The following is a 25657-nucleotide window of genomic DNA, read 5'->3' on the forward strand; positions in this document are numbered from 1 at the left end:
CTGTGCTGAAAAAAAATGTCCATATGTAACAACAATCGACTTTGATCACATTATAATTGATTACAAAAAAATGTAAGTTGTTCTACCAGCTCAGCCAATGTCTCGAAAGGGTTCCACTGCATTTTGCTGTCACATTTAGGTAAACTGTAACACAACTTGAATGATTCTTAACAAGACAGCTCAAGTAGCTAGATGTTGCAATCCAAAAAATACCGAACACATAAACATCCAGTACGGAAGGTTCGTCACTGGACACAGTAAAAGAACTTAACAGCTGGTATGACCGTTAAAGTCATCTCGGTGTGTTTACAAAGTATTTACAAGAACAAACCGTTCTATCAGAGCATAAAGCCCAAGAACATCAGGACGAGCGCTGTGTCCCGTCCTGGTTGTGAGGCAGATATATGACGGCCCAGCACGGTCCATCTAAGGCTATCTGTTATTCAAAGCCAACGATAATTCAAGAAAGAAAACACCCCAAGACGTATTTATGATGATAAAATGTCCTTTTTGGCAATGACGCCATGCACTGTTGAAGGCATGCGATGACTTCATTATTATTACAAAGAAGAAGATTCATGTAGTGATCAAACCATCCTGGCCACACGCACCTGGAAAGTGGAACTAATAATTTACCCCCCCCCCCCCCACCTACCCCCTGACACATTTTCTTCCAAATGACTCCTGAAAGCCCTTTGGCTTCAGACGTATCAGATCACATCCAACTTTTACACTTGAGGGAGCCTGAAAAATCAAGAAAAGGGGGACGAATGATCTCTCCTCTTCGTCTTTATTCTCTGATGATCTGAGAGAAGAGATTCGAGTTTCGGTGAAATGCGTACGGAAGACGCAACCCCGGTTAAGTCATTCGCAATGGGATGTGCCAAATCTGCCATCTTTACAAAACTTATCATGTACCGGCTAGCTCCAACATTCGTTTGTTGTCAGTGGTTATTGGGTTTTGTTTATTGGGTTTTTCCATGCCGCTCCTGGCCGTGTTGACTTCGTTGCTACTTAGCTCACATCAGAAAGTGTTGACGGAAACTAGATCAATCAATTCAGCTCAGAGGACAAAATGCTGAGCTGCACAAGTGGATGCTTCGGGACGGGAGTGAGACCGACCGAGTCCGCTGTTGAAACAAAGCACCAATATGGAACGTGTTATTATAACATCTTGCGGTGATGCCGCAGCCGTGTTAAATGAGCTAAATCAGCATGATCAGATGTTCACATCCATATCGTTAATCTAACGGGATCATTTCAGACATTTTTAATTTACTCTCACACTAAATAAAACGTCAATAAAAAAATTACGTCCCTCCCACCAAAAGAAAAAGGTTTATGGATGTTGTGAGGTAGGACATGAGGACAGTGGGTGTTGGAGAGGAAGATGCACGAGATATTATGCTATGTAGATTCTCAGGCGTTCCAAATGGGAGTCGTTTGTTGAATTTGTCGTGGTTTTTATGGTTTTCCAAAAATGTTCAACGATGACTTTGGTAAATACTGTCCTACTAAGCTGACAATTTTAAAATATGGAACAAATTCCAGTGGTAGGAAGTAAAAATACTATACTGTACAGAGTAGGTTTTCCAGTTATGTATTTATGTGCATATTTTGTTGCTGAGAAATGTATACATTTACTCTACACTTTCTACTCGTCTGTCAATGTAGGCCTGTTAATTTTTCAACTTCGATGGATGCCAACCTGACATAAAAAGACATCAAGTGATTGATTTGAGATCTTGAGCTTATTGACAAGCTATTGCCCAATTTCTGAAAAGAGTTTTAGATTTTCGGATATAGGAAGCATTCTTCCATCCTAAAATACAACCAGCTTCTACAAAAAAAAAAAAAAAAAAAAAAAAATCCATCTAACCTAAAAACATACAGGTAAGGTGCATTATTTTAGTTTAAGTGTCTTCACCATGGGCCCAAGAAACTAGTGGAATTAATTTGTTTGCATGCGTTCATTGGTACGTTATGTTTTCTCTCAGCTGTCAAACATTTGCCTCCTCCTCCTTCCCCCATGATGGCTTTTGCTTGTCACTCACTCTTCTTTTCGCATAGTTGCCCAATGCCGAAGGTAAATGAACATAATTTTTCTTATTCTTTATTTACTTCTAATGCTTATTTTTGGCAGTGTGGGTATGAGTGGCTTAGAACGAATTAGGCTATCTACATGTAAAAAGCGCTTCACGTGACGAACCGAATCCCGGAACGGATTAATTTCATAATAAGCGGTACCACGGTACTGTATATGACTGTGGCATCCAAAGAGCACCCCAAGCAAACAATCTGAGGCTTGGAAGGTCTCCTTTATTTGTCCTTTACAATATATTCAGTATTTGGGTCAGTTTTTACCAACTTCTGAGAAAATTGCCACCATTGGTATAATTTGACAATAGGTTTCAAATTAGACAAGAAAATAACTAGTTATATTACCATTTGAGGGGGTTAATGACTTCTGATGAGACCAAGGAAAATGTACCCAGACAGATTTTTGCTTATTGACAATCCAGAGTCTGATACTTTTTGTGGCTTGGCTTGTAATTACAAGTGACGCAAGAAGAGACAACTGCTTTGCAAACTCCTACAATTTATGTGTGTATTATATGTGCTAAACAAGCCTTGTGCATGAGACAGCACAGAATACCATAATGTAAACAGGATTTTATCTCCGCGTCCACCGGTCAAGTCTCCCTGGTGGCACACGATCAAGAGAACATCAAGCCACAGACACCGTGTTTGTCTTCATACTGCGATGAGAAAAAGGATGCGCATCATTACAAAGCGCACACTGGCTTTTGTAATCCTTCACCCCGTCCTTATTTCCACAGGAAGTGTAGTGGCATAATAGCGGTAGTGCAGTAAATTTCAAATATACAGTGCAGTGGAAAAGTAGGGGCCTCCTTCTCAAAGTATTATTTTTTTTGGATAGTTTATCCACTTTAAGAGCATTGAACAAATGTAACTACCACACAGATTGCGCAAGTAAACACTATATATATATATATATATATATATATATATATATATGTGGGGGCCATGTAAAATGCCCCCTCTTGTTAAATCATGGATCAACATTGCTGGTTCATTTTCACTGGCCACAGTCAAGCAGGATTACCCCCGGATCTTTTCAATCAATCCGGTGGACAAAATGATCGAGATCAAAAAGCTGTTAGCGAAATGCTACAATCAGCAATTCTTTAAAAAAACAACGTATTTAGGCTGTTTATTGGCTCTCCAAGTTTAACTTTAGTGTTAACGTAAGTAAATAATTATATGTAGTGCATTTAATATAACCACATAAATCCCAAGAAGTAGGAAATTTTATTGATAATTGAACACAAATGGTGCAGCAACAGAGCCCATGACTAATAACGACTAATAATATGGTGGCTTACTGAGGAGCTGGGACCAGCTCCATGAATTGCATATCTGTATATCTGCATTATTTGATATATGTAGTATGACAAAAACTGCTTGTTTGTTTTCACAAGTTTAATATTACACAGTGCTATTTTTCTTATTTAAAAACAGAACAATATTTTTTTGGGGGAGGCTAGAACAGATTAATAATATTTGCAATCATTTCAATTGGGAACGATGCTGAGATTTGAGTGTTTTGAGTTATGAGCATGGAACAAATTAAACATCTCAAGGCACCAATGTACTGTATTTAAATTTGTGATTAACATTCCATCAAATTGACACCCACCCAAAGAGTTCAGCAATTGGCTTTGAGATGACACATGATGGGACCAAAGTGCCACTTTCATCTAAATGAACCTCATCAACTGACTTTAAATTGTTTCCCAAGTGTGAAGTTATTCGGCAAACGGGTTCCAAAAACAATCTGCAAATGAGCTAATTCCGGACCTCGAATTAGTGGGGATTCACAGCGAGTAAAATTTACTTCTATATGAAGTGTATTTGTCAGTGATGAGGCCTAACTGAGAGATGTACCAAAGTGTTTCCAACTTTACGCACTTAATATATACATTAACGTGTTTGTATGTTTGAGACAATGAAAAGCAATACAACAACCGACTAAAGAGAGAAAAGATGAAGGTTCTGAATTACCGCCTGCGTTTCTGTATGATGTCAATGGGCCTGTTGACAGCGCACGGGGAGCCCCACTTGTTCCCACTCCGCACGGTCATGGTCCTCTCTCCGGAGTAGCAGAACCCGCAGTTGCTGGGCACGCTCATGATTCCTCTGACTTCTCCTCAGCTCGGGTAGGCACTCATCCCCGGAACGCTCTGCCCGATCCCCCGTCCTTCTGGCTTGGTCACGCTGTCCGGCTCTCGGCGGCTTCCCGGGAGTTGTCATTCCCCTGTGGTCGGAGCGGACGCCAGTTCTAGGGGCAGTGGTCACCGAGAGATGGCTTGACCGGGGTGATGCAATCCATCTGAGTGTATTCCTGTGAATGACCTGGATTCTCCTTTTGAATGAGCTGAGCAGTTCAGAGCCGATGTCTTCCTGAGCACCTTCCTACTGTCTTGTTTCTGTCCTTAAGATGAAAAAATTTCATCCCCTCTTAGTAGTGCTTCATTAATGGGTCTCCAACGTGGTCTAAATGTGGCGCTGCTTCTGAAGCCCCCCCCCCCTGACTCTCTCTCGCGCTCTCTCTCTGTCTTCAAATGAGTCTACTCTCACCTCGTGCTCTTCTTCTGTTTCACTATTTCTTCGGGATATCGCAGGTTTTATTCACACGGCAAACAAAACCAAGTCCTTCCTCTCCTTTCAACAAAGTTGACTGGCTCGCATTGGCCCTCTCTGATCGTGTCTTTGTCCCTTCAGGTCTGTGAGTCCAAGTGCCCCTGCAGAATGGGCATGTGAGACATGTGTATGGGCTTGTGACCCAACAAGTGCGGATCACACACAAGAGGAATACGTCTGAGGCTGAGGTCAGAGCTAAGAAAGGGGGAGGGATCATAGCCAGCATGGGTTCAGCCTTCCCCAAATGTTTGAGCCGTTTTAACCCCTTCCTGTTGTCTCGCACACGTACTGAATACTTATACAATCACAGGGACGAGGCTCTCCCTTTGGCTTTATGATGCTTTGATTATGTTAGGCACACACTATGTACAGTATGTTCTCGTGCACGAGCACACAGTGTCCCACGTGGCCAAGGGGGCAATGTATTTTTGAAGACCAGAAATGTGTAAAGTAAATATGAAACTGAAGCCGGTCGACCTTCTGTATGTTCCTGCTGAAAACTTAAAACAGGAAATATTTTGACGTAAGACCAGGAAGATGAGGAGACCTGAATCTACAGGCTATGTTCCCACAGTTGGAGTATTCTCTCAACCTCATACTAATAAAATTAATCTTTTTTTTTAATGGGGCCCACAACAGCAATATATGCTATTGTAGAGATAGAAAGGGGAAGGTATTAAAGAATGGATCATCTAATTTGCTTTAATTATACAGCCCCACCAACGCTTACTCCAGGCAAAGTTTTATTTTAATCACAAAGGAACAGCTTAAGTCAAATGGACCCGAGGTGATAAAAATTGGAATTTTCAGCAACATTTGAGAAAAACATTCTGAAAAGCTGAACAAAACAGTTTTCCAACTGCCATCATGCAAGAAGTCAGTGTACAGGATGCCCCAAAAATCATGAAACATCCCTTTTTCAGTTTCGTTCGGGTATTACTTTGGACAGATTTGTGATTGTGGGCAATTGACATTGGAGCTGAAAAATTGCAACCGAGCAAGATTTTTTTTCTTTTCTTTTTTTTTTAAACTTGACTGCAGTTCAGTACCACTTTGAGAAGTAGTAGCAGGCTTTCCGCTGTCAAGACCGGTTCCTGTTTGAAGAAACCATAAACCAAAAAGAAACCATAAAGTGTACAATGTGTTAGAACAGCGTGATGCCAACAAAGTTCATCAAACTGGTGCTGTACTGCAATTCGGTACCTTAAAATGCCTTTTCAACGTCAACTGAAGCATACACTGTAAAAACTCAAAAGCTTACCAAGAATATTTTCTTTATTTCCTGTCAAAACTAATCTGATTGCACTTATTAAGGATAATTTAAAACGGAATATTTTTTTTTTTAAACAATTTACAGTTTTTTTGTTTTGACTTAAAATATGCAGAAAAAAAATCTGTCAAAATCAGTGTCAGTGGAGGTCCCCCCAACCTCGGCAATAATTCTGAAGAGGAAAAACAAGTTTATTTTTAGGTGATGTGTTTTATTTTAAGTGGAATCAGATAAATTTCAACAATAACTAAGAAAAACAATATTCTGAGTAAGACTGAATTTTTACAGTGTATGATTTCACATGCTGATAATTCCCATCTGTCCAAATGATACCTGAAACTGAACAAATTAAAAAAGCAGTGTATAGTGACTTTTCGGACACCATGTGTATCATGGAATATCCTTGCACACCTCTCAAGCATCAGAGGAATGACTTATTTGCTTGTGTATTTTGGCATTTTTAAAATTATTTTCTAGATATTGTATCTGGAACATGCAATAAGCCTCAATAAGTACTTTTAAATGGACACAAAATTGCATGACGAGCTAAAGTTGATGAAAATTCATTCAAAGCAAGGTGACAATAAACAACACAGTCACTTGTCGAAGTTGAGGTATTCGTTTGAGTTTTACATTACTCACCAATAGGGAGGAGTATGTTGGAGTATACGTTAGCAATTTCCTCAACTTTATGACATCATGCGACTTGTTTGGTCGAACAGTAAACCCAATCATCTCATCAGCATAGAATTTTCAAAAGGTATACAAAGAAAAATTGCACGGGATGTAAAATGTTTACATGAACCAGCTGTGAGTGAAAAACTACCTCTGCTTGGAATGAAAGGATTTGTTTTATGGGAATAAAGCAGTTTTCTCTCATTTATGGACCCTCCCACCTCCCCTGAAAAAATGTAGAAAATAAAGTGAAAAGATGGTATGATGAAAAACCAAATATAATTAAATTGTCAGGGCAAATGATTGCCTCCTCCCACTTTCTGTTGAATTTCATTTTCCTTTAACCATTACTAAATGAACCACATTGACGTCACGGTGTTATAATCCTTTAACCAATACTTTTAAATAAAGGGTGAAGCAACACTTGTAGACAGATAATTCACTGTTACTGATATGGAATTTCTCACTCACATTATTGCAGCTTAGTGAGGAGTTGAAATCCTCTCCTTTGTCTCAATGTAACACCATTGGAAAAAAAAATACAACAATCCAAGTTTCTTAAATTTCTCGTTTGTTTTAACCCCTGGTACCACTAAATATATACTGTAGTAGTTGAAGAAAGTGAAGAGGACAAAATGCAGCTAATTCCATAATATTATAGATCGTATATGATTTATAATTTTAATTGTATTCCCAGTAATATTGGTTACGATCGAGAAAACCATGGAAAATGGTTAGATATTGCTGCTGAAATTAAACTCCTATGGGCTATTTTTTGTCAAAATTATATTTGCTCCAAAAAATGCAACTTTAGTTGAATCAACCATTGAGATGGAACAAGAAACTGAAGAAAGGAGCCTAATATTTTTATCACTGAATCTCCAACTATATATAGTACAGTGCCTCGTGTGGCCAAGTTGTGCACAAAAGTAACTGCCCAACATCAATATCATCAAACTTTATTTCTTGACATTATTGAATTATATTAACTCGTGTATTTCTGTAATGTACAATATTGGATAGTACAAATTATTATTAAAAAAGATGACAAAGAAATATTTTTATTGTAAGAAGCTGGAACAGATTATCTGAACTTCCATTCATGTAAATGGGGAAAGGTCATTTGAGATGTGTTTTGAGTTACGAGAATGATCACGGAATTAAAAGCAATTTTTGTGACATTTCCATTTGGTGGTGTGCCGTGAATTTTTTTTTCAGGTAAAATAATGTCTTGGGTCAATAAAGATTACGAGACACTGCTCTCAATGACATGAAAAAAGGGGTTTACACAGCAAGCCTTACAAGTCTTTTAAAATTGATAATGTGGGCAGGCCAGCAACAAACTCAATGATTTCCCAGTTTTTCATGTGCGTGGGTCACCTGTGTGGACGTCTGAAGCGAGACGGATGCCAAATGTTTGCTTCTGCTCACTATCATGTGGTCAAACACTTCAAACAGACGCCGTTGCATCGTCCGTTGCACCGAATGCTTCAGTGCGGGATTATCAAAGCCATCGCGTCTGTTGTTACAACGGGGCATCATGATGTGTTGGCTGCACATGGGCATGGCCGACATTCCTGGAGAGCAAAAGCTCTTTTCAACTGTATCGGAAGCGCTGTGTGTCAGCCTGTCAGTCATCATTTCCAGAGCTGCCAAGCTAGAAAAAAATCACTTCCACAACATCCATCTGTTTTCTGAGCTGCTTATCCTCACAAGGGTCGCGGAAGTGCTGAAGCCTATTCCAGCTGTCATCCGGCAGGAAGCAGGGTACACCCCGAACTGGTTGCCAGCCAATCGCAGGGCACATTCAGACAAGCATTCACACTCTAAATCACACCTTGGGGCAATTTAGTCTCTCCAATTAGTGCATGGTTTTGGGATGTGGGAGGAAACCCGAGTGCCCGGAGAAAAGTCACCCAGGCACGGGGAGAACATGCAAACTCCACAGAGGCAGGGCTGGAATTTGAACCCGGGTCCTCAGAATTGTGGGGCCAACGCTCTACAGGTGCGCCACTGTGCTGCCCACGCATTTTTCATTCATGAGAGAGAGTTCTTGTAACAATCTCAAGTAAATCACCTTCAATTAAGATTAGTTTGGACAATAAAGAAAGTAAAGGAACGTGTGTTTTGTGCTTACCAATTTCTTTGTTGCAATATTTTTTTCCCCCAATTGGGATTTTTTCCTGCCTTGCTCTCTATTAATTACAAATTAAAAACAAGGTATGAGTTTCCCTGCCTCATTTCCTGTGGGAAGACTTTTGACTTGGTCTCAAAACCAACTCACAATCTTCAATGTCTTTCAATCGTGACAATAAAGTCAAATTAACTCTGTATTGAGACTTGGGCATGTATCAAAACTTTGAACAATTAATATTAAAAGTAATTTCCTACTCTTCTGGGAGTTTGGTTAGTGTACTCAACTTCTTTGGGCGTTTGTTGTCTTTTAGGGTTGCCAACATGGCAGCCGGGCTCTGACATCTCTCGTTGGATGGAACTTGGCTTTCACTTTGAAGGTGGTTCTGGTAGCTCTAAAGGCTTGAAAGAAGCACGAACTAAAATGTCCGAATTAGAATACCCCTATCAGAGTACCCAAAAATAAGTAAATAAATCAAAATCCTCCATCGTGCACATGGTGAGCATACGTAGTGACATGCAAACAAAACAGCTCGAGCAGGTGTCAGCATGGAGTTGTTTATGGGAGGTTATATTTGTCTCTGTTACGTGAAACACGTACTGTAGTAAAAGGCTATCGGAGTGTCAGTTCATGATTCATTAGCGGGCCATCTGCTGGTACAACGGGGAGGTTTGGGGGCTCATCCGGCCTGGCCGTTGGCCGGATGACGGACGCGTATTGTATACGACATAGCACACCGTAGATATACTGCTTGCACAAGTATGTCTACTTTTAAAAATGCTACAAATTAATAAAATTAACGACTAAAATAACCGAAGTCGTCTTCTTCTTCTTGTCCTTTCAGCTTGTCCCGTTAGGGGTCACCACAGCATGTCATATTTTTCCATCGCAGCCTAGCTCCTGCATCTTCCCCTCTAACCCCAACCGTCATGATGTCTTCCCTCGCAACATCCATCAACCTTCTCTTTGGTCTTCCTCTCGCTCTTTTGCCTGGCAGCTCCATCCTCAGCACCCTTCTACCAATATACTCACTCTGTCGCCTCTGAACATGTCCAAACCGTCGAAGTCTGCTCTCGCTAACCTTGTCTCCGAAAGATCCAACTTTGGCTGTCCCTCTAATGAGCTCATTTCTAATCCTATCCAACCTGCTCACTCCGAGCGAGAACCTCAACATCTTCATTTCTACTTCCTGTTGTTTCTTCAGTGCCACTGTCTCTAATCCATACATCATGGCTGGCCTCACCACTGTTTTATAGACTTTGCCCTTCATCCTGGCGGATATTCTTCTGTCACATAACACACCAGACACCTTCCGACAGCTGTTCCAACCTGCTTGGACCCGTTTCTTCACTTCCTTACCATACTCACCATTGCTGTTGACCTCCAAGTATTTGAAGTCGTCCACCCTCGCTATCTCTTCTCCCTGTAGCCTCACTCTTCCCCCTCCACCCCTCTCATTCACGCACATATATTCTGTTTTACTTCGGCTAATCTTCATTCCGCTCCTTTCCGGTACGTGTCTCCATCTTTCAAACTGTTCCTTCGCCTGCTCCCGGCTTTCACTGCAAATCACAATATCATCTGCGAACATCATGGTCCAAGGGGATTCCAGTCTAACCTCGTCTGTCAGCCTATCCATTACTACTGCAAACAGGAAGGGGATCAGAGCTGATCCCTGATGCAGTCCCACCTCCACCTTAAATTCTTCTGACACACCAACGGCACACCTCACCATTGTTCACCGAAGTCTAATGAGTTAAATTTAAGAATGTAACAGTGAACATGCAGTGGACATCCACATACTCGCTTTTTGGCTCCCGCGGATTCTTGTAATCCATCCAGCCATCCATCAATTTTCTGAACCACTTATCCTCACGAGGGTTGTGGGGAGTACTGGAGCCTATCCCAGCTGTCAACGAGCCAGGGTACACCAAGAACTGGTTGCCAGCCAATCGCAGCTGCACTCACAATCACACCTAGGGGCAATTTAGAGTGTCCATTTAGTGCATGTTTTTGGGATGTGGGAGGATACCGGAGTGCCCCGATAAAACCCACGCAGTCACGGGAAGGACGTGCAAACTCCACACAGGAAGGGGTGGGAATGACCCCTGGACCTCAGAACTGTGAGGCCAATGCTCTACAGTTGCCCCACCGTGTTGCCTTCATCTAATCCTCTGATTTACTTTTTTTTTTCATTATCTTTAGGAGGTATGGGCGAGAAATGGAGGACCAAATCCAAAATGACTTAGTGACTGATCATCTCCACTTATGAAAGAATTTTCCTGGGTTTAAAAAAAAAAAGTGTAATTGAGGGTTAGGATTAGGGTGTGTACCACCCCCCCCACACACACACACACACACTCCATCTCCCAATCTAGTCTACTCATTATTGTGTTCCAAAATAATCATTTAATTTTGGCACTGTGACTTCTTAGTTCACAATAATTGATTGTAAAAATACCAGTGAGACAAGTATACATAAATATATATTTACCTTAGTATTAGCACTACTGCTCAGTGAATTCAATGATTTTTCTAAAAAATGTTTGTAAGGTCTATGATTCACCGTGTCTGTCTAAGGTCTAAGGTTTGACTCTTGGGTCAGACCTTCTCATGAGAAGTTTGCACATTTTCACCATGCTTGCATGTATTTTCTCCATGTACTGTAGCATTCTGATTTCTTACCATATTCCATAACTGCGCATTTTATGTTCATTGAAGACTGTACATTGTCCAAGGGAGTGAATGTGACTGTGAACTGTTGTTTGTCCATGTGTCTTGCTATTGACTGGTGAACAGTCCAGGGTGTTGGGTGAGATATACTCCATTGCTCACTCATGACCCTAATGAGGAAAAGGTGTTTAGAAATTTGATGGAAGGACTCATTTTAACTGGCAACAACTTGAATACAATCATCTATAATTCATCACAAGAATCATACAGGCACCTTTGTGCTGCCACTGTTTAAATGAGCCCAATAGCAGCTAATGACAAAGTATTACGACGACTATTAACCCGTTTAAACATTTTAAATCCCACAAATTACATAATGGAGATTTAACGATTATTCACACCTGTTCTATTTATGAATGAAGATAAAATCTGGAGGGTGGATGGGGGGTGTGACATGTTAAGAGAGAGGCCATTGTTCCTCTGCATCAGCTCAGTGCATAACATAGTCAGCTCCCCCCTCTAGTGGCCACAACCAACAGTCATCTGACACGGTTGTGTCAGGGTGGTGTGTAGCAAGATAAAAGTTTTGGGTTTTTTTTTCCCCCTTGAAAAACGCATTTGTTGTAGAATTGCCACTTTGTTCTTATTACACTATAGAATATTCCATAGGTATTAGCTTGGTGAGTGGACACCATGTCCGGCCCGTAGGAAAGGCCAAGTTGGTGAATTTGGCCTATGTTGGAGCCGTCACGAGCTGCTGCTCGCCTCAAGGGATCGATGAAGCTCCGGAGGCGATTGGGGAAATCAGTCGTGCTGAAACTAATATAGAGTACAGCAGTGACGCACGAAGTAGCCGCACAGGCCGTATTGATGAATGTTTTGGTCAGGGTGTGTAGTGTCAGGCAACCTTTGACATTGACACTATTGCCCTTTAGTTGCGTGCCCTCACTTGACATGTTTCTGTTTTATGCATAAATATTTGCCCCTCGCCTCTTTCTGTCAAACTCGTAAATATATTTTTGCTTCAAAACAGCCACCCTACCAAGTACCACAACAAATTTTACTTTCCAACAACCGATATCTATACGCTAAAAGCCGCACTATCGCATCCACATCCTCTCTATCACCGTTTCTCCACCCTGTCGTCTGTGCATAAACCCGCTTTGTCTAAATTATCTTCCTTTCGCAGTCGGGTAACTTCTTTTTCTGTTTTTGCTCCTGCGCCTCTCTAAGCTGTCACTGACTTGTCATTCTTTAGTGCAGATAGATGGACTCTCCTCAAACTTAATGCACACACCACCGTATTTTCATCATAAATACTTGATGCTATTTAACCCTATCAAGAAGGACTTTACAGAGAATTTGCAGGGTGCGTATGTGTCCATGGGTGCGTGTTGTGTGTCCGTGCGGGTATTTGTGCGACAGAGCAAGACTGAATAGTGCCCTGGTACTCTTGGTACATTTCAGTATAAAGCCAGCCGTGTTGTAATGAGGAGTACAACGCTCCTTTGTGATGTACACAACCGATTTTACAACCAATTTAGGGACACCTGCTAAACAATCCACAACACTGAGAATATAAAAACACAGGGGAAAATTTTTTGTTTTATTGAGTGAAATAAATATTTGATCCCCGCTGACTGTGCCAGAATTCTGGCTGCCACAGATTGGCTGGCGCGCATCTGGCACGCAGGTGTGCACAACCAACCAATAGTCCCGACCGCAACTCATCAACGTGTATCAAGCAAGACCTGCACAAGACTGGAATGGGTTACAAAACAATAATCCAAAGGTTGGATGAGAAGAATATTTACATTGGTATTTAAAAGTCACAAAATAATCCTTGATTTGCTCTTAGTTTTGGGCTCGGATCAAGATCTTGCCTCATGGAGTGAGGATAACCATAAGGAAGGTAACGGGGGTTTTGGCTCAAAGTATACAAGAGGAACTAGATCTGGTCGCCAAGAGAACAGTATGTAACTAATTGTGTTGGAATGGACTGAAATCTCGCTGTTTCTGCAGGGTTACTGAACATCTAATGACGCAGAGAAGGCTTGGGAGGAACGGACATGGTCAAATAAGACCAAAGTTGAGCTACTTGACATCAAGTCGACCGGCCGTGTTTGGAGGATGAAAAAATGTAAGCATGTCCCAAAGAACCGCCATTCCCATAGTCGAGCCCAGAGGCTGAAACACAATGTTTTGAAATTCCTCGACAAATTCAACATATTGAATGAAAATCTTTTCTTCAGAGAAAAAAAAAAAAAAAAAACCCTGAAAAGTGGTAATAGATAGGTCTTTATACTGACCTCAAGCCAACAGAAAACGTGAAGGGAGCAGAAGTTTTAAGATTCCAAGGAAAAGCCCGGAAGCAAAGGATAGAAAGAATTACGTTAAGGAAGAATAAACCAAAATCCCACCTAAGGTGTATGAGAAGAACCTACAAAGGTTTCTCTTCCAAGTGGACAATTTTGACTGACTTTCAGTCTATGACCATAATCTAAAAGAACAAAAAAAAAATAGAGATTGTACATTTCTGTCAGTGAGCAAAGGTTCTGGAGGAGATCAAATAATTACTTCCCCTAGTGTATTAATGCTTAACTGTATATTGCCTTGCAATTACTGGCGGCATGGTGACACAGCTGTAGAGCGTTGGCCTCACAGTTCTGAGGACCCGGGTTTAAATCCCAGCCCCACCTGTGTGGAGTTTGCATGTTCTCCCCATGCCTGCGTGGATTTTCTCCAGGCACTCAGGTTTCCTCCCATATTACAAAAACATGCATCAATCGGCGGCTCTAAATTGCCCCAAGGTGTGATTGTGAGTGCCACTGGTTGTTTGTCTCTATGTGCCCTGCGATTGGCTGGCAACCAGTTCAGGGTGTAACCCACCTCCTGCCCGATAACAGCTGGGATAGGCTCCAGCAACCCTTGTGAGGATAAGCGGCTCAGAAAACTGATACCTTGCAATACCACTTAAGGAGTTTTTGTTGTTGTTGTTGTTGCTACCAGGAAGTTGTCAGAATGTACAAGCAGGTAATAACTAAATAAAAGGCTTGTTGTGCTCCCTTCTTTGCTTCTGTGGTTTACAATCTCATGCTTTGATCTTCTCATATGATCCGAACAGGCTGGAGGAGATTGGATGACACTCTGGAGCATGTGTCTTATGCCCACAGTGCAGAAAGGTTTGCTGCACACTTTCCAGGGAGCACTCTCCAAACAGGTCTTATATGGGCCGTCTTTTTGATGTCTAACCGTAAAAGTGTTATTAATGTGTGCAGTCTCAAGATAAGTGGAGATTCTTATATTCTGTACATTCCCTATGCCTACGTAGTGAGATTTATAACTGTTTATTAAGTATTTTTATGTTTTGAATCGCGTCCGAGATTAAGAGGAAAAAAAAGAACCATTACATCTAAAACTAACTGCCACCACCTTCAATAATATTTAGTTAGTCCTCTAATGAGATCCAGATTGTCCTTGACCACACGTTGATCATCATACCGTGCCCAACAGAAACTTCAGCTTGGCTTTTATCCACAGACCCCCCAAGGAGGAACATCATCAGAGAGAGACATTGATCCACACAGCTTGCCCCGGGCCCTCGTTGCCATCACAGCACCCAGCGTACCCACAGCAACACAGACAACTTTACCACACAATACTAACCAATCGGAGGCAGACATGGCGGTAAAGAAGGGCCGCAATCGCTCAGTTTGATAATTGCGGTACATCAAGTTCACTGTCACTAATAAGAGTTAAAAAGAACCCATTAAGATCCATATAGCAAGATGTTAATATAATACAAAGACATATTATACATGAAAAGGAAATTGCATACATGACATTGTGCTAGCATCACTGTATCATAAAACTGGCAACCAAAAATCCATACATACCCGATGCATGAGTGCCTGCGGGTGGAAAAGTTGCCATGTGTCTTCCGTTGGAAGCGAGAGTCTTTGTTCATCATTTTGTCAAAAAGTTTTAAAAAAATTACGACTTGAACAAAAAATCGTCAAATGTGAAGGAGAAACCCCCCCCAAAAAATTGCTTTACTTTCGGGCTTTGACGGGATTGTGGGAAACATAAGGGCGACGCACAATGATAAACTTTGTTCGTTTCCAACAAGGAGTCGGGCCTTGGGAGTCCTTGTTATTGTCGAGATTTATTGAAAGTGCTTTGCTTCCATCTCCGTGCAGAATCAACAGATCAGAGTGGATCAAGGTGGAAATTCAATTTATAGTCCAGCATTATGTTCACGTCCACTTGTTTTCATGCAAAGGAAGCCAGCCAACATGTTCAGCATGTGCCTAAAAAGGCAAAGAGTGTTTCTGGTAGAGGCCTTGCATCACAGAGCTTTAGCGGCTCATCTCGGAGAAAGTTCAGTGGTCAAACCCAACCAAGTGTGAAACTAAAGAAGGAGTCAGCTGTCAGTATTCAAGCTGACGGTACTAATTCTTGTGCTCACATTTTTTTTCAGCTCATCACATATTTGATTTACATCCTCTTGCTGTCCTTCCAAATCTGAGACCAAGTTTGACAAAATCGCCAGAAAAGCAAAACGACTTTCCTAAATAAAAGGTCCCAGAGGATTCTCGGTCTTTAAAAATGCTTGACAAGAACTTGACACAAAGTTGACCATTCGATGAAAAAGTTGCCTTAACCAACAGGCTGCGCTAAGTTAACCTTTAGTGGTGGGCAAAAAAAAAAAAAAAACAAGCTGGAAAGAGCATTTATACTCCCATCAGATGCTCCCTGAAGTGGCCCGTCCCACGTATTCCTTGTCGGAGGGCCCCCAACAGATGTCTGCTGCCTCTTTTATTCTCTCCTGAGAGTGGTGGGATTCAACTCAAGCTTGAAACAACAAACAATGCTATCTCCCCTGAGTATGAGCGAGAGAGCGAGAGAGAGAGAATGAGATAGACAGCGCGAGCGAGAGAGCGAGAGAGAGAGAATAAGAGAGACAGCGCGAGCGAGAGAGTGGAGTGGGCGAGGGGTGGGGTGCAGACCAGCTGAGAGAGGCTGGGCGAGAAAGTCCAAATGAGAGAGACGCGACAGAGAGGGCAGAGACTTCGACAGGTGTTGCTGGAGAACGTTGAGTGTTAATGCATAATATGACACGAAAAGAAGATCCTGAACAAATGAGCGCGTTACAGTACGCTTTCCCCTTTTCGTGTGAGCAACCTGCCTCCGAGCCAGCAGTAATAACAGCGCGCTAGTCAATCAATACTTCAATATTGCATCTGTGTGGACCTCTCTCTTTTTTTTTTTTGTTTCTAAAGTTGATTCAATTCTCCTCTTTAATATTGAATTCTCCTTACGCAATCGTGTACTCTCATTGGACAGCACAATATCCCCTTCAGTCAAACGCATGAGCATACAACCACAATACTCGTTTTGGACCATGCAAAAGCACGGGACTGGAGTGAGAGCAGCTCAAGTCAGTACAGTCAACAAAACTAGAACAATATCAGGCAAAATACACAAGTTACTAAACATTGAAACCATTGTGGGCAAACTATTCTCAACTGAGTCCAACCCTGCATCCTGCGGAACCTCATGCTCTTCACACTACCTAAAAATAACCCAAGACTCTCGTTTTGTATCTCTGCATTCACTACAGCATTAAGGCACCCTCGAGCTTATTCCTTGAAAATAATTGGCAATTATCTGCCCAAAAAAACTACCCTAAAACCCGAGTTTGGATACACTCTGGTCCAGTGCTAGCATAGCCCAAAAACCCAATTCCAATTAACTTGTTAAACAAATAAAAACAGAAAACAGTGATTTGCTAATTATGTTTAATCTATATTTAATTGAATACACTACAAAAGCAAGATATCTAATATTCAAACTGTTTTTAGCAAATAATCATTAACTTTGAATTGCTGCAATATGTTCACAAAAATATGGGAAGTAGCTTCAGCTGTTCAACGGTCCTTGGTCTCTCCTGTCGTATTTTACACTTAATAATGCACCACACATTTTTAATGGCAGGCAGGCCAGTCTCGTACCCGGACTCCCTTACAATGAAGCCAAACTGTTCTAACACGTGCAGGATGTACTTTGAAATTGTCTTGTTGAAATAAGCAGGTGCATCCATGCTTCGATGGCAGCCAATGTTTCTCCCCCACAAAAACCTGCATGTACCCATCTATTTTCTGAGCCGCTTATCACCACAAGGGTCGTGGGGTGCTTTTAGCCTAACCCAGATATATTCGCGCAGGAGGCAGAGTACACTGAACTGGTTGCGTTTTATCCTTTGACCTTGCTTCACAAAGTTACACAATGAGAGCAGCATAAAAAAGAAATTGATCCCCTTATAGCCCTTACTGCACGGGTGTCAAAAGCAAGGCCCAGGTGCCAGATCTGGCCTGCAATATTTTATCTGGCCCCCGAAAACAGTCATGTGCAACAACTTCCATGATTCTTGGTAAAATCTGTAAAAATGAAAATGGTCATATTTAACAAAACAACATTGAGCTACTGCAAGCATTTTTTCTTACCTAACACCCTCTTTAAAGTAGCTCGAACAAGAGTCGTACAAACTACACATACAGTGAAGAAAATAAGTATTTGAACACCCTGCTATATTGCAAGTTCTCCCACTTGGAAATCATGGAGGGATCTGAAATTTTCAACGTAGGTGAATGCCCACCGTGAGAGATAATCCAAAAAAAAAAAAAAAAAATCCAGAAATCACAATGTATGATTTTTTAACGATTTGTGTGATACAGCTGCAAATAACTATTTGAACACCTGTCTATCTGCTAGAATTCTGACCCTCAAAGACCTGTTACACCACCTTTAAATGTCCACCTCCACTCCATGTATTATACTGAATCAGATGCACCTGTGTGAGGTCGTTAGCTGCATAAAGACACCTGTCCACTCCATACAATCAGTAAGAGCTGTCCAAAGACACCAGAGACAAAATTGTACAACTCCACACGACTGGAAAGGTCTACGAAAAAATTGCCAAGCAGCTTGGTAAAAAAGGTCCACTGTAGGAGCAATCATTAGAAAATGGAAGAAGCTAAACATGACGGTCAATCTCAATCGGAGTGGAGCCCCATGCATGATATCACCTCGTGGGGTCTCAATGATCCTTAGAATGGTGAGGAATCTGCCCAGGACTACACAACAGGACTTGGTCAATGACCTGAAAAGAGCTGGGATCACCGTTTCCAAGGTGACTGTTGGTAATACACTAAGACGTCATGGTTTGAAATCTTGCATGGTACGGAAGGTTCCACTGTTTAAACCAGCACATGTCAAGGTCTATCTTAAGTTTGCCAATGACCATTTGGAAGATACAGAGGAGTAATGGGAGAAAGTGTTGTGGTCAGATGAGACCAAATTGCACTTTTTGGTCATAATTCAACTGACCGTGTTTGGAGGAAGACGAATGATGAGTTCTATTCCAAGAACACCATTCCTACTGTGAAGCATGGTGGTGGTAGCATCATGCTTTGGGGGAGTTTTTCTGCACATGGGACACGACGACTGCACTGTATTAAGGAGAGGATGACCGCAGTCATGTATTGTGAGATTTTGGGGAACAACCTCTTTCCCTCAGTCAGAGCATTGAAGATGGGTTGTGGCTGGGTCTTTCAACATGACAATGACCCGAAGTAGACAGCCAGGAAAACCAAGGAGTCGCTCCATAAGAAGCATATCAAGGTTCTGGCGTGGCCTCGCCAGTCTCCAGACCGAAACCCAACAGAAAATCTTTGGAGAGAGATGAAACTCTATGTTTCTCAGCGACAGCCCAGAAACCTGTCTGATCTAGAGAAGATCTGTGTGGAGAAGTGGGCCAAAATCCCTCCTGCAGTGTGTGCAAACCTGGTGAACAACCACAGGAAACGTTGACCTCTGTAATTGCAAACAAAGGCTATTGTACCAAATATTAACATTGGTTTTCTCAGGTGTTTAAATACTTATTTGCAGCTGCATCACACAAATAAATAGTTAAAAAGTCATACATTGTGATTTCTGGATTTTTCTTTTTAGATTATCTCTCTCACAGTGGAAATGCACCTACGATGAAAATTTCAGACCCCTCCATGATTTCTAAGTGGGAGAACTTGCAATATAGCAGTGTGTTCAAATACTTATTTTCTTCACTGTATCATTGATCTCACATTTCAAATCTACTATATTTAATGGAATACAGAGGAATAAGATGCATCCACTCAGTGTAGCAGTTCCTCCAAACATTAGCCGCACCAAACTATATGCCAGGAATATATACCGTACATACTGGTACGTTGTGATATTAGCTATTTGCAGACTTTGTAAATGTCTATTTACGTACTTTGTTTCCAAGCAGTGACTGTAACACAGAATTAAATGGCTCGCACATCACAGAAAAGTTATTGTTTTTATTGTTCCTCCTGTTCACTGAAACCACTTAAAGTCGTCGTTGAAGAGCCTCAGAAAGTCTTTGTCACACACACACACACCATTTCAGTCTCTCTGTCTTTCTAAATGTCATTTCAAATTCATCTTCTCGAGTTACCGCTGAAGTTTTGCTCTTTTCACTTAGTAATTCAGGCTTTTGAATATCCGTTGGTGATTCTTTCATATTGCTCCACGCTTTTAAGATCCACTCGCAGACCTCAGAAAAGGAAGGCCTTCGGATGTGGCCAATTTTCAAGAAAGATTTTAATTAAATGATGACTTTATACGTTGTGTTCGTACGTATAGTGCTACATTTTGCTTTGAGTACATTAAAAACTAGCGCAGTCTTTTCAACTCGCTCAAGGTAGCTTCGTCTTCTTCTGCGCACACTTGATATAGATTCTTCTTCTACACGCGCTGAAGGTAAAGTCTTCTTTTTCTACACACTGGAGGCATCTGCACCTATATATATATATATACATACAGTATATATGTGTTTATTTTAGCCGCATCATTACACAGGCCGCAGGGTTCACAGGGCCAGGAAAAAGCAGCAGCTTATATTTCAGAAAATACGGTAGCCATCCAATTTATTGTGTTTGTAATTATATGATCAGGCAATTAAATATGATTTACAACGACCCGTGACAAACTACTATTATTTAATTAAAACAAGAGCTCAGATGACTCATTTTCAAAATCAAAGATAAAATGCAGTGAAGAACAGTAATGAATTTTACAAAATGTGGTTATGTAATACTTTGTTTTTAACATGAATTAAATGTACAATAGTACAATTTTCGACTGATATAGTACTATATGAGCAAGGACTACATTTAAAAACGATGATGGTTTTAAATTCACTGAGAGAAAGACAAAGGCTGTCAAAAAATATAGTTTGACGAGGTGAGTGTGGAGTGGAAAGAGGATCTTAACATGAGCTTTGAGTGAAAAATTGGCGGGTGTGTTTAAAAATTGTGCTCTCCGTGACATTCATTTTCCACTGGATCCCAGCTTTGTTTAATTTATCCTCCTTGCCAGCCATCCTGCAATAACTTTTCTTCCTCTCTTCAGTTGTGACATGAAGAGACAACACATCCCCTTTGCAGATAACTTCTTTGCAGATTTAAAGGCTACAGCCTGATGTAGTTTTTCCAGAATGAACCTTGAAATCTTGTTCCACTCAGCCTGTCCCTATAAGTTCCGTGGACACTAAAAATCGAGGAAAGTTTAGCTGTAGATAGAATAAATGTCAAACAAAAGATGGTCTTCCCATTGCACTCGAAGCAAATAATCTCATAGACATATTTTGCGTTTTCTTGGAGGCACTGGTTTCTTCAAGATAATCTATTTCACACAAAATATAGAAGCGTTTTACAGCACTAAATTTTCTCCACAGCTTTTTTTTTTTTTAAGTAATAAAGTTGTGCTGATGTTGGAAAGGGGTTAGTTGTTGACAAAGAGGGAGGAGGCCTTTATATTTTATTAAAGCCTTCCTAAAGGCACCTTTACACACTCAGTGGAAGGACACAGTTTGCCTGAAGAGGAAATGAATGTGTGTTTGTATACAACCTATAGTTTCGTGAAAACACCTTAAAACACCACTGCTGAAGATCAAGAGGTTGGTTTCAATTCGGAACTAATTGACAACATGACTTGCATTATAGTGTTGACTCAGTAAATGCTTAATCTGCATTCAAATACTTAACAGGGGATCATAAAAGCTAAGTTAAGGGATACCAATGGTTGGGAGTTTGTTGGCAGCCAACACAGCTGGGTTCGCAGAGTGTCCATACCAAATAACACCCAAGATAGTTCAAAGACAGGTGGTGCGAAATAATGAAGGACAACTACTTTGTTACTGTACTTGAGCTTTTTCAGTTATCTGTATTTTGCGTGTGTTGACTATTTTTACCTTTAGTATCTGCATTTGAACACATATTAGCAGTAAGCAGGAGTGAACAGGTCTTAAACCCCACTAGATTATGGAATTAAAAAAAGGGGGGAAGACATCCAGATAGTATTTTTGTTATAATTACCTAGTTTAGCTTTTTCTTGCATTAGTCAGTTCACAGCATTAATGAAGCTATGAGAACACGCTATTTTGTTTGCATAAAAGCCTTGCCAACACAAGAAGGCTCTTGGTTTTGTTTTGACAAGTTAGCAAAACAAGTCTTGCATATAAAAATAGAATGTCAAAATTAATACCTAACCCTACAGTACAGTGGTGTGAAAGTTTTCTCCCTTGCTGTGTGTTTTTTTTTTTTTTTTTTTTTTTTTGTCACTTAAATGCTTCTCATCAGAAATTTAAATATTGGTCAAAAGACAGATGGGGGACAAAAACTATTTTTAATATTGAGGGGGAAAAAAAACTAACTTACATGGCCCTGCGTGAAAAAGTGACTGTCCCCTAAAGCTCATAACTGGTTGGGCCATCCTTATCAGCAACCAAGGCAATCAAGCATTTGCGATAACTTGCAATGATTCTCTAACATCACTGTGGAGGAATTATGCCCCTGTCATCTTTGCAGAATTGCTGTAATTCATCCATAATGGAGAGTTTTTCAGCATGAATTGGCTTTTTAAGGTCTTGCGACAGCATCTTTGTATGATTCAGGTTACGACTTTGACTAGCCCACTCCAAAGTCTTAATTTTGTTTTTTCTCCAGCCATTGAGAAGTAGACTTCATGGTGTGTTTTGGATCAATGCCGTGCTGGAGAAACCAAGTTTGTTTCAGCTTAAGGTCACAAACAGAAGGCTGGACATTCTCCAAGATTTTTTTGGTACACAGCAGAATTCATAGTTCCATTTAATGCAGTCTTCCAGGTCCCAAAGCAGCAAGATAGCCCAGATCATCACCACCATATTTTGTCAGAATGTTCTTTTTCTAAAATGTGGTGTTACTTTAACACCAGATGTAAATGGGGCGCACATTTCAAAAAGTTAAATGTTTGTCTCGTCAGACCAGTATTTTCCCAAAAGTCTTGGGCATCATCAAGATGTCTTCTGTCAGAATTGAGACAAGCAGAGTTCTTTTTGCACAGTAATGACTTTCGTCACGGCAGACGGACATTTTTGCTCAAACCCGCTCTCATGGTGCTAGTCATAAACACTGATCTTAACTGAGGCTAGTGAGGCCTGTGGTTCTGGGTCTTTTGTGATACCTCGGATGAGCCGCTGCGTTTTGGGGAAAATTCTGGTCAGCTGGCCGCCCCTTCACCACTGTTCTATATTTTCACCTTTTGTGGATAATTGCTCTCATTGTAGTTCGCTGGAGGCCCAAAGCTTTAGAAATGGTTTACCTTTAACCATTTGATTCGCTGATTGTTCCCAAGTACTCTTTTTTGTTTTTTGGTCTGCTTCACTTTGCCAGGCAAGTCTTGTTGAACCGATTTCTTGAGAACTGGTGTGACAGTTTCTGGCCTGACTGTGGCTAGAGAAATTAAACTCTGGCATGATAAACCACCGTTATGTTTTAACAGTGAAGGCGTGGCAATCACTTTTTCACAAAGGACCAAGTAAGTTTCGTTTATCCTTCTCCATTAGTCATAAAAAACATATAAAAACTCGTGTGTGTTCTTTGATTTAAATTTATTTGATGGAAAACATTTAAGTGTGTCAAACGTGTAAAAAAGCAGGTTTCACACCACTGAAAATTTCAGTCTACTTTCCACTTGAGTGAAATTTGTATTTCTATAGATATACATGTACATACCTTTTTAACAAGTACCTGCAATTCTACCCAAGTACAGAAAGAAGTCCCCACCTCTGATGAAAGCATAAGGAAATACGGCTGTACAGTGGTGTGTTTCTTCAAGCACATGGTTGCTGTGTCTGACATATATAAAGTACCTGCCCAACAAAATACAACAACAAACACAGCTCCAGATCCAGTGATAGCAGGGATGTCATGTGTTTGCAGAGGTGAATCCAGTAAGGTGGATAAAGTTTTGGAAAAACACTCACACCTCTCGGATGTTGAGGACTAAAATTGACAGCCAGGGAAAAGAAAAAAAGTCAAACAGGTCAGCCCAGATATGACAAACGTGCATAAGCAGCATTAACTCTTCTGATTATGCTAAACTGATTGCTCTGTGACAGCGAATTATGTCAACACTCAACAAATGTGTGAATTCCTTAACATGAGCTCTGCGGCACAGTACTTGATAATCCAGTGGCCAAAAATAAATGAACAAGAGCAGCTGAGGAGAGACTCTCAGCAGTACCATCAGCACAATCTAGCACTGCAACAAACACAAGAAGGTAAATACTCTGAACTGTGAGAAAATACTTGGGAACGGTTAACTTAAGACACTTGAGATAAAAGCAACTATGGAGTATAAGACCTATAAGAGGAGAAACTGGCCAATGGTATGCATTTAGATAAGTGGTTAATGCTCACTGCTAAGTAATTTATGTGGAGAAATACAAAAACACTGGACACTTGATACCCAAGCCTCTCTCGGAGTGAACGCTAACCTGGGCGTGTGAGCCAGGGTGAAGCGACGCCTTTGGAGGTTGATGCTTCGGGCCATCATCATCTTTCTGAAGAGCAGGGGGGAATTTCGAGGGGATCCATGTGGAGAGTCTCTGGGAGAGTTCTTTGGGGATCCGCCTGGCGATGCAGTATTTGTCCTTGGTATGAGCTGAATGATTGGCAATCTGTGCCTTCTTTCTCCCCGAGGTTCGACCTGAACTTCAAGTTGCTCCTCTTCAGAGCTTTCATTGCAGAACTCACTCATGATCAGCAGAGAATGGTCACCAATGACACTGTGTCAGTGTGAGTCCCTTGAATCGCACATCAACAAAACGTGTGGTGACTTGACCACATGACAGTTTTGATTACTGGTCGAGCCTCTGGTCACTTGGAATCTTTTCAGAAGAAATCCCAAGTCTTCTCTTCAAGGAGCACTGGTACATCAACGTAGCATTTATGTACTCTTTGTGCCTCCCTCTTGCTCTGAGGCTTTGTTTACATTAGCGGTAAGCCTTCCCCTCTCTCCAACTAAATATGGACGTCTGATTTACAGGGGAGAAGGATCATGACAGATCTCCATGTTCCGTCCCTCGGCCTCCCACTTTCCTTCAATCCTAAAATAGAATCTTGCTCTTGAATTTGAAAACTGCGCTACAGAACAACGTCCTCTACCTAAAGATGCAGCTGGTGCTTGGCTTACCTCGAGTTTGATTCGTAGTCACGTCAGTTGAGGTTGCATACTCAGGAGTTTCTTCTCCAGGTGATACAATTTGTTGGGGAATTGCCCATTTTCACAGAGACTGCCACTTTGCCTTTCACATGCTCTGAGATTACCAAGACAGTCACATGAAGCTCCTCTGACTAGAACAGCTAAAGAGCATGAGTTCTGTCACGATGGCGCTCTCTATCTGTAACCAGAGGCAACATCATCTTCATCCGCCACCCGCCAAACCCACCCATTTGTTTATTGCTGGGGAGCTAGAAAGGGAACCTCATGTGATTAAGGACTCACAGCTAAATGGCATTTCTGTGTAGACAGTGAAATAACCTAAGGAGCTGAAGCATCTGACATGGGGCTCAACTGATGACCAACAACTGGAAGAATGCTCAAACAATGACTTATGGTTTGAGGCTTTTATACTTTTTTTTGATCCTACACAGTAACTCTTCTGGAGTAGAGCTTTGGACGATTGAAGAAAGAGGCAGTCCCAGCCCAAGAAAACCATCATCCGGACGCTCCTCATATCACTTCCATTATATAACTCACTATTTTCAAATACCTAGGCAGTGTTCTCCCAA

General features: G+C 41.2%; 1 protein-coding gene across 4 annotated transcripts in view; it reads right to left on the reverse strand.

Annotated features, from left to right (window-relative positions):
* Positions 1-25657, reverse strand: part of pde4ca (phosphodiesterase 4C, cAMP-specific a) — a 65172-nt gene that overhangs the window by 29283 nt on the left and 10232 nt on the right. The window contains exon 1 of one of the 4 annotated variants that reach the window (XM_061839647.1): positions 4087-4995. The exons of the other annotated variants lie outside the window; for them this stretch is intronic. Coding sequence (XP_061695631.1) covers positions 4087-4214 — 128 coding nt within the window. The 5' untranslated portion in view covers positions 4215-4995. Of the gene's footprint in view, positions 1-4086; positions 4996-25657 lie in introns of those variants that run through there. 4 annotated transcript variants of the gene reach the window in all.

This window comes from Syngnathoides biaculeatus, chromosome 13 (genome assembly GCF_019802595.1).
Source record: "Syngnathoides biaculeatus isolate LvHL_M chromosome 13, ASM1980259v1, whole genome shotgun sequence".
Classification (NCBI taxonomy): domain Eukaryota; kingdom Metazoa; phylum Chordata; class Actinopteri; order Syngnathiformes; family Syngnathidae; genus Syngnathoides; species Syngnathoides biaculeatus.